The following is an 8,936-nucleotide window of genomic DNA, read 5'->3' as shown; positions in this document are numbered from 1 at the left end:
TGAGCTGTAAAATTAGGTCAATTCTTCTCCTTTATTTTTTTATGTCTCCCAAATTAAAACCACAACATCAGTTTTATGGCATTTTACATTATTTATTCCATAACTTTATTAAAATGAGTGTGAGGCTCTAACTGTTGGCTAAGTTCCCTAAATAAAGCACAAGCCAGTAGAGATAACGGTTAAAATAATACAAGACAAGCTGTGTTCCAGATTTCCACTGGCCCTTTTCACCAAATAGGACCCATGATTAGTGAGGTCAAATGGTAAACGCAGTCACCAGGCCTCCAGGTCGGAGAGGGACCAACTCTTCGTCCATCTTAATTCTCTCCAGCCTTTATTGCATCAGGTTATCATCAGTGTACTTGTCAACGTGAGCCTCGTTAGCATGCAGCAAAGTCAAACATTAATAACCTTATCATAACTGAACGCAGATAATATCTGAACAAAATCTAAATAAGTGTCAAATCATATGGCAGTAAAAACAAAGATATGGTGGAGACACAAATTCACTTTGTCCGTTCATATACAGCACATTTAAAAGTTTGCACAAACTGCCTGCTGTCAAGTCTGTTTCTTTGTGCAAACCTTGTTGTAAATAAACGTAAAATTTAAAAATAATGCTCGACTTTTTCCAAAGTCACAAAGGTCTTGGAGGTGTGATGTTTCCGGGTTAAGGCCAACGTGTGTCTACGTGTGTGTAGGGAAGATGTGTCGCTGAGTGGACCGTTGCAGCGTTGTGCATCTGAACTTCTCTGCTCATTGTCTCCCGTTCTCCTCACGCCTCCAGCTCGAAGCCTAGGCCCACTTTGTGGCCCCCGCCGTGCACGTTCTTCCCGTCGATTACGGCCGAGAGGGTGAGCTTCACTCCTGCAGGAAACGCAGATTGTTAAGGCATGCTTCACTTAACCCAAGCCAGCGAAACACTTTAGAGGAGCTACTGAACTAACCCGGCCTGAGGGTTTGTGTGTATCCAACTCCAACAAGGCAGGCATTGTTTACTTTGGTCTGGAGGGTTAAAACAGCATGGACATAATGACATAATGATAAACAATGCAGTTCCTCCCAACTTAAACACTGCAGCTTGAAACTGGATGTTCAGGAGTGGTCCTTACAGACAGTGAGGCATCTTTATCCAGCTGATATTTGGCTCCAATGCCGAAGCGGGTGTTGTTGCTGCCAGCTGTCCAGGCCAAGTGGACCGCTGTTTCCAACTTACTGTTCACCTTTTGGTAAATGGAGCCACCAAACTCTGTGGCGTCATTTCTGAAAAACAACAGGCGGGTTCACTAGCAGTTCAGATTAGGCTGAACGTTATGCATCATCGTGAGAAAACGCTTCCTTTCTCTTGTCCCCATGTGTCACTTCCTGCCTCTTCTCTCTGATGTGGTGACTCACACATTGGTATGAAGCTGGAAGTCATGGGCCTTGTAGCCGAGGGCGAAGTTGTGCTGGGTCAGTTTAGATTTGGCGGTGTCGAAGGCCAGCTGGTACCCAGCCAGCCAGCCCTCGTAGCCCAGCACGGCGGCTGCGTGCACGGTGGGGCCGGCCATGTCGAAGTCCAGGTCGCAGCCCATGTTGATGAAGTCACGCTTGTAACCGGTCTTTAGTTTGGCACTCTTCTTGCTGCAGAGATAAAAGACAGTGGGTCAGTGAGATACCAGCACTTCAACGGGTTTGTATTCACTTCACCACTCAGCATGAACAGGACTGGTCTTACCCAGTGTTGGGCACGAACGACGTGTCCAGGCCAAGCTTGAGGCCTTTAGCCAGCTACACACAAACAGCCAGACGTTATGTTTATGTTCAGCTCGGAAGCTGCTTTCATGTATACTTTAAAGTACTTAGAATGACCTGATCCTCCATGGTGAGTTCTGTGGTGAGGGTATTGTCTGTGTTCCACTTCTGGTTGAAGCTGAGGCCCAGCTCGCTGACTTTGTACTTGGTCTCCAGGTGGCCTCCGGACTTCCCTGTGTCTGTGTTGCTGGAGCCAGAGGTGGCAAACTCCTGCAGGCGTGTGGGTCGGAGTAATGAGGGAATGGAGGGGCAGAAAGGCAGAGGACGCGTTTGGGGAATGAAAAAACAAAAGCTTTGCTGCTTTTCCTCTCTCTAAAGTGAGTGTGACTGGTTATTGCTTTCAGATGGAGATATGAGTTGGAAAACTGAAAATATAGACTGGACTGTGAGAGAGAGGCTGGCGAGGAGTGTATTTCGGGATCAGTTACGTCTGCAGTAACAGATGACATACGGCTGCAAAACAACACTTGGCCTAAAGCCCGCACGCACTCATCACTAGTATGAGCGGTGCACACATGCACGGTGTCTCTTCTCCCTTACCATCTGACAGCAACGTCCGGAGAAGAAGCAGAAAACAAGAGGAGAGAGAGGACGTTAGGGGAAACACTCGGAGCTCGGATGTGTCCGTGAAGCTGCTCACTAGGTAATAAGTGCAGGTTTGTGGAACGCTGCGTGCAAGTGCTCATTATGGCTTCACCATGGCAACGGGTTTATAGCTAAAAGCCCGTCTGGAAGGAACCAAACGCTGCAGTTTGAAAGTGCTGGTGGTGCAGACGGGGGTTGCTGTGTTTTATGCCGGACAACGGACCTAATGTGACGCGAGGAGGAGGAGGAGGCTGCAGGTTTGCGAGTCAGCTCGCTGATCTAGACGGTGGAGAGCTGAACACACAGGTTTACAGATACTTACAACACCGCTCTGGGTCTTGGTCTTAATGTCCAGTTTCAGAGCTCCATAGCCTGGAGAGAGAAAAACCGCGCAGCTTGATTCTGCCTAAATAAAGGCTCTTAATGATCCTCATCAGGAGCAGTAGTATGTTAGGAGAGTGTGTGCGCTTACCATAGCCCTTGTTGAAGAGGTCTTTGGCAGATTTGCCGAGGTCAGAGTAAGCAGGAGGGACGGCCATCGTGCCTGAAAACACAGGTGTGCTCACAATGTGACACATGCCAATACTGCTGCATAGTTTAAAGGATGCTCCAGCAGCTAAATAATGCATCTCCATAGAGTTAAAGGCCTCGTGGCGGACATAATCACAAACTAAACACACACTTTCCTACATGCAAACATTCAGGACGCAGCCATATACATACTAAGCCTGCCAGCGGTCCGTCAGCAAGCGGCTGAGGCTGTTTAACTAATGCATCTGATCATCTAGGAGGGGAAATGTGCAGGAGCAAAGCTTTTAAATAACCACAGGCCACAAAACACAAAGCTTTCTCTGCGGAGCCATTTACTTTCAAATGAATCACCTTCCTCTTTACTCGTGAAGACAATGTGCTATAAGGTTTGGAATGAAATCCTCCGCAGCCGAGTGAAGCCGAGCAGCAGCAGGTTGGCTCAGTCAGCAGCTACGAGCCCTGCAGACCACTGCACTGCACCGGGCGCTCCGCACAGCCACACGGGCCATTCGGGCGCCTTCCCACGAACGTCAACATTTGTGACAAGGTGACTTTCACTCATTCACTCATAGCCTGAAGCGTGTTGAATTTTTTCAAGCTGCTACTCGCATCCACCTCCTGCAGAGGATGGAGACGAGATCGGACGTCCACGATCTGCTGCATCCGAGGAGCGAAAATGAACCCAGGGCTTCATCATGCTGAGGCCCGAGGACCGCGGCAGCGCGTCCTATGTGAACGCCCACTCACCATGTCCCCTGGGTGCGTGATGCTGGCATGTCACACAGTCCCCTTTGTTCTCGCCCTGCTTGCCTTTTCCGGGCTTGTCCTGTTGCACCGCGTTCTGCGCTCCTTTCTCTGCCATGTCTCTTCAGACGGGCCGCGTGCAAGGAGGGACAGTACAAACTTTATTTCTCTCACGGTGGCTGTGAACAGGTCTAGTTCTCTTTGGTTTGCAGTCGGAGCACACAGAACTGTCCAACAGATCGTGACTGCGTGGAGTCACACGGTGGTACAGCATGTTTGATCGGACAGTGAATGAAAAATGAACCCTCTGCGCCCTCTGTCGAAGCACATACTGCAGATCGGCGTCTGTCCACAAGTGTCACATCAACGGCGTTTAAAAGAGGCTACGACGCAACTCGATGTCACGGTGTCGTCTCCTCTCATGTGTCACCACAAATCCACACAGAGGACGAAGCACTGAAGGGCTCTGAAGACCAGCCAGTTCATTTGGTGCCATTTAGATGAAGTAGAAATAACCCCTAGCATCAATATATACTTAACTCAGGAGATTTGATCAAGTCTGTTATGTCTTAAACAGGGATGTTAAATTAACAGGACAATTCATAGAATCCTCTGTAGAGTCATTACTACAAGTGACCATTGTATCGTCAGGCTGTGAAACCTCCGTTAAGCTCTATCTGATATGTGTGGGTGTGGGTTGATTAGAAATGACCGACAGGACTGGAAACACGAGTTTATCAACTGTTATCAGGAAATATATTTCTGCAGGATCCAGTTGATCCAGTTTTAATTAATTATGTTTTATCGCCGAGTGTCAAAACAGCATGTGTCCTAAGTCACGTATGTCTGTGTTGCTCTTTATTTCTCATGTGCTTTCTACGTGCCTGCGCTTTGCTGAGCACGTGTGAATCCTGCATTGTCGTTTCTCTCGTCAGATTTTCCTTCCCGACCCTTTCTGCTGCTTTCATCCTTCGGTCTCGCCATGCGGCCCTAGAGTATATTTAGCCCTGGTCAACCTGATCCGACAACACATGTGACTGGATTTCAACGTGTGTCACCCTCGTGTTTCAGGTTCCTAATAAAACACATTAATGGACGTCTTTGTGTGTGTTCCGCCTGCACACACACTCCTGTCCGTCGCTTCAACACAATCAGGAGCTGCAACCAGGAGACAACCTCTAATGAGCTCAAAGGTCAAACCGACCCAAAAAAAAAAACCCAGACAGAAATAACAACAAAATGGTGGTCGTTGTCAACAACATGCACAGAACGTGTATTTAGAACATCATGAGACATAAAATCAAAGAGATTGGTTCACTTTACTACTAAAAATTATTTAGTAGTAAAGTGGTAGCAGTAATTTAATTAATCACAAACACATAAGTATTAGTGAAAACAAATGAAACCAGTGAGGAATGTGTGTCACGTGACAGGGGGAACATGATTAAGTGTAAATGAGTATGTTCTAGATACTTTAATTTATCACTTAATACTTGTTGCATTAATCTGCATATACTATTATGTAATTACATTTTTAGCTCTGACTACTACTTTCATTGTTGCTTAACAACTCCTCCACGTGAACCGCTTCCACGGTGTCTAATACAGCTCAGAATGAGTAACTACACAGCTGTCGGCCGTAACATAACGGTAGTTGTGTAGATACTCGTGAACCTTGAGGTTCATGTACAAAGGCTGATAAGGTGCTTGACATGATTTGTCCTAGAAGCGGAGCAGTAACCTGTTTAAAGTGCAGTCATATCTGGTTTCCACTGTTGATGTCTTTGTAATCTGTGTCCTTAGACAACATTGTGTGTAGATGTTAAATCGCAACGGTGAAACAAGTCACTTTGAACGCTTTGCAGAAAATGACCACTGCAATTATATGCACAAAGTGAACTTTCTTATAGGGAGATATTATTTTTTACTCGCTCTACAGATGTGAATTCCAGAAACCAAGTAGCAAATAGTGGCCTGAAGTAGAAGTGGAACCCTGGTAGACCCGCTCGCTGTTCTCCAACCCCCTTAATGTGTGACTCATACCTCACTGATTGGAATAAACTCAACGACAACGGCGTCATGATCAAGCACGTGAACCGACACAATACAATGACTTATAGGCAGATAGACAGACGCTATGGCTGTTATTAGCTGACATTAGCTGACAGGTCCTACCTTTTTATGGGACGGGGTGTGCAGAGTGTTCCACCGTTGCTCGCTGCTGCAGGGCACAGACGAATGCAGAGACACACCGTCTGCGCATGCGCAAGTCAGACCCCCATCCGAGGGCGGGGCCGTTGTAAACTAAAATTGAAGAAAACCTTTAAAATACAGATCGAGTTAATATGGCGTAATAGCACAGCGACGCTGAGAACGCACTGTTAAAATTGTATTGCATATCTGTTTATATGGTTTACAGCCAGTGGAACACAAGAGTGGGAGGAGCAGCTTTGCAAACGTTTTGTTTGTTTGGTGTAGTACATTGTCACACCACTCGGTGGCGGTGATGCGCTGCGTCTCGTCTGTTAATAATAGATAATATTAGATCTATAGTTTGTTGTGTCTGTCGTAGTGAATTTTGTCTTTATGAAAGTCAATATTTAGGAGAATACTATCGTACTTAGAAATGGTCCCACCAAAACTCTATTTGTATGGTCGCACAGATAAAGAGCTCGTCACTATTAGGTTAACCACCACTTACTTTAACTTGTGTAATGACAATAAAGTTAAATCTAATCTAATCTAATCTGATTTTTAAATCAGATTAAATTAAACCATAGGCTACTGTCAGACCTCTTCGGGCGTGTTTATGTCTTATTTCTGACTGCTTGTTGGATAAATGATCTAGATTGGCGAAATGTCTAGCTTCTATAAGGTCTATTTCTATGTGCGGCCGCCCTGTTGCCATGGTGAAGAATCCTGCTACAAGCCTTGATACCTCGGCGTCATCGACGTGCGTAAACCAAATTCTCCCGAGATAAACAAGAGCATTTAAAAGGTAAATGAATGAAGTTGTTGACTTTATGCTTCTGAATCGACTCGGGTTGTTTGATCGACGTACACGGTCGATAATATGTTTAATCGTTTTTATTAGTTTTTTGGTTGACAGTTTGTTAATTAGACACTACGCTAAAAACACGTAATGTTAGCTAACAATTTAACCTGCGTAAGAAACGATACGGATTTTATAGCTGCGTTTACAATTGCGATTTATGCATCTATTCATTCATCGTTTGTTTGTTTTTGTTAATAACCGGTGCAATAAATACAGTAACTGTATTACACAGTGTGTTTGGCCATAGTTATATGTGTTTATCTTAAGTAATATCTTGACCTTTTATTTGTTTTTGCGTTTTGCAGCTTTAAATGTGTGAGGGGCCTTCATCAATATCTGGACCGATCCCCCCAGACCCGTCTCTGTTTCCTCAGTTCTACAAACGTCCTGCTTCAGGTTAGACGTGGCCACAGGTCGTTTCCACGACGAACCGAATTTTTTTGTATGTTTTAATAGTATAGAACTACTTCACTCTGGGATTGGTTACGTTTATTTGGGATTTGTAATGGGGGTTTGAAGAACACTGATGTGGAAAATCAATGCAGCTGATGTAGTTTTTTCCCTCCATAGCTCGTGGACGTTTAGAGGGAAACCAACATGGCACTTTGGCCCTTCTCTCAGGGCCACTTGCTCCGGATCCTGTGTTGCACCCAGGCTGCTACAGCGCGCGTTCATCCTCCCGTCCTCCCAGAATTGGTCTCAATGCTACCCATATTCTGGAACGAGGACAGAAGGGGGTAGTGGGGGAACTTCTCAAACTAGAAGGTGTTTCAATCACTCCTGTTCCCAAGCAAAGTAAGTGTAATGGATAATGTCTTAACGTCTTATTTCTATCTGGTACTTTTTATGTCTATGCTATTATAGTAAGCAATGACATTTTTACTTATGAACATGAGTAAAGTCATTCAAGCAGAACTTTGTAATTTGGCTTTTTAGGACAGCGAGCACCTGACTTTGGTAAAGAAAATGTTCGTCGGCTCCGGGAGATTCAGAGACGCTGCAAAGAACAGGAAGCTGAAAGAGCACAATCTGGTCCAGTTCCAGTTAAGGCTCTGTGGACCTCTTCTAAATACCAAAATGTCCCATCCAGGGTGATGGTCCAAGTACAGGTACCATATATGTAAAAGATCAAAGTGCTTTTGTTATTAGTGTGTCCTCTTTTCCCTTTTAATCCAGTTTCTTTAATACAGGTTTCTACTCCAACTGTTAAACCACAGTGTCAAAACTTTCTGAAAGCTCACTCTACTGGTCCATCTGCTGCCCCAACACGACCACACTCCAAAACCTCTTCTGCACGTGATCCGGACTTGCAAGTGAGAATTCCTAATATATATTTAATTATCACAGTCATGCAAATGACTTTAATATACGTCTATAACATTTGCTTTTTTGTTATATTTTTCTATATATTGTTGTATATTATTACAGTTAAAGGTGGAAGGTCAGAATATAGACTTCATAAGACATAATGCCCGAGCTGCAGGAAAAACTGTGATGCGTCGGTCCCAGTCCTTGGTGAGCCTAAGAGATAAGCCTGTCCCTAGTGCAGTCAAGGGGCAGGTGCCTCAGTAGTAAGTATGGCAATATAAAGACACCTAATTTATCACCGCTTGTTTTTTTCTGAAAATGTTCTTGTATCTTATATCTTTGGACTTGTGTTTTTTTAACATCCAAACACAAACAGTCTTCAGGAAAGGAAGGAGCAGTGGAGTAAAGAGGAGGCAGAGAGAAGGAGGAATGCACCCGATCCCACAATCCCAGCTGGTCACAACCTGATGCCTGAAACTGAGAGACGAGAAACACTGAAGTCTCTCAAAGAAAGTATGCCTCTGTTGCTCTTTATGATGAGAACATGCCTTTAAAGTATTACAAGTACATTAAATATTAATCTGTGTAATTGTGTTGCTGCTGTTGTTGTTTTTTTCTTCAGCTCATCGCTCGCTGGTGACTGAGCTGCTGTCGCTTCCTCTCAAAGCTGACAATCTAAGTGTTCAATCACGTCGGACTCAACTTGATTGTAGGCTTTCTGAGGTCGAGGAGGCAATTAAAATATTCTCAAGGGACAAAGTTTATGTAAAAATAGATTCATAGGCCATCAGAAGAAAGAAGAGGAAGGAGGAAGACGAGATCATTCTGCGTGAACCCACTAATAAATTTTCATGTTGCTAATGCATTATGTAACATCCCACAGAACCCTGTAAACTTGATGTTGTGTTAGAAATGTTGT

The 8,936-nt window shown here is 44.7% G+C and overlaps 2 protein-coding genes across 4 annotated transcripts; one reads left to right on the top strand and one right to left on the bottom strand.

The window, feature by feature from the left end:
* Positions 1 to 21: 21 nt before the first annotated feature.
* On the bottom strand, positions 22 to 5,966 carry vdac3 (voltage-dependent anion channel 3). Of its 2 annotated transcripts, XM_029161535.3 has the most exons (10): positions 5,830 to 5,966; positions 3,658 to 3,776; positions 2,852 to 2,923; positions 2,702 to 2,751; positions 1,852 to 2,004; positions 1,718 to 1,770; positions 1,396 to 1,623; positions 1,113 to 1,263; positions 948 to 1,005; positions 22 to 867 (listed from the first exon to the last, which is right to left on the bottom strand). In XM_029161535.3, exons 2-10 carry the CDS (start codon positions 3,770 to 3,772, stop codon positions 776 to 778), a joined length of 972 nt encoding a protein of 323 aa, XP_029017368.1. In that variant the 5' UTR covers positions 3,773 to 3,776; positions 5,830 to 5,966; the 3' UTR covers positions 22 to 775. The 2 variants fall into 2 exon arrangements, with proteins under 2 accessions (XP_029017368.1, XP_029017370.1); XM_029161537.3 differs by lacking the exon at positions 3,658 to 3,776 and having other exon boundaries at positions 5,830 to 5,952.
* A 394-nt stretch (positions 5,967 to 6,360) lies between these two features.
* enkd1 (enkurin domain containing 1) lies at positions 6,361 to 8,813 on the top strand. Of its 2 annotated transcripts, none has more exons than XM_029161531.3 (8): positions 6,361 to 6,652; positions 7,015 to 7,105; positions 7,280 to 7,504; positions 7,646 to 7,818; positions 7,900 to 8,022; positions 8,138 to 8,280; positions 8,394 to 8,530; positions 8,640 to 8,813. In XM_029161531.3, exons 2-8 carry the CDS (start codon positions 7,021 to 7,023, stop codon positions 8,798 to 8,800), a joined length of 1,047 nt encoding a protein of 348 aa, XP_029017364.1. In that variant the 5' UTR covers positions 6,361 to 6,652; positions 7,015 to 7,020; the 3' UTR covers positions 8,801 to 8,813. The 2 variants fall into 2 exon arrangements, with proteins under 2 accessions (XP_029017364.1, XP_029017365.1); XM_029161532.3 differs by lacking the exon at positions 6,361 to 6,652 and adding an exon at positions 6,700 to 6,718.
* Positions 8,814 to 8,936: the final 123 nt, after the last annotated feature.

This window comes from Betta splendens, chromosome 9, assembly GCF_900634795.4.
Source record: "Betta splendens chromosome 9, fBetSpl5.4, whole genome shotgun sequence".
In the NCBI taxonomy this organism is placed as follows: Eukaryota; Metazoa; Chordata; class Actinopteri; order Anabantiformes; family Osphronemidae; genus Betta; species Betta splendens.
The sequence above is the reverse complement of the archived record's forward strand: the minus strand, read 5'-3'. Positions and strand labels throughout refer to the sequence as shown.

Excerpts from the sequence above, each read along its gene's own strand:
- vdac3 (XM_029161535.3), bottom strand. The coding sequence starts at position 3,772 with ATGGCAGAGAAAGGAGCGCAGAACGCGGTGCAACAGGACAAGCCCGGA. Across the intron at positions 2,005-2,701 it reads CCAAGACCCAGAGCGGTGTT|GAGTTTGCCACCTCTGGCTC; the intron begins GTAAGTATCTGT and ends ACACGCCTGCAG. Across the intron at positions 1,006-1,112 it reads ATAAAGATGCCTCACTGTCT|ACCAAAGTAAACAATGCCTG; the intron begins GTAAGGACCACT and ends TTAACCCTCCAG.
- enkd1 (XM_029161531.3), top strand. The coding sequence starts at position 7,021 with ATGTGTGAGGGGCCTTCATCAATATCTGGACCGATCCCCCCAGACCCG. Across the intron at positions 8,023-8,137 it reads CACGTGATCCGGACTTGCAA|TTAAAGGTGGAAGGTCAGAA; the intron begins GTGAGAATTCCT and ends ATATTATTACAG. Across the intron at positions 8,531-8,639 it reads ACTGAAGTCTCTCAAAGAAA|CTCATCGCTCGCTGGTGACT; the intron begins GTATGCCTCTGT and ends TTTTTTCTTCAG.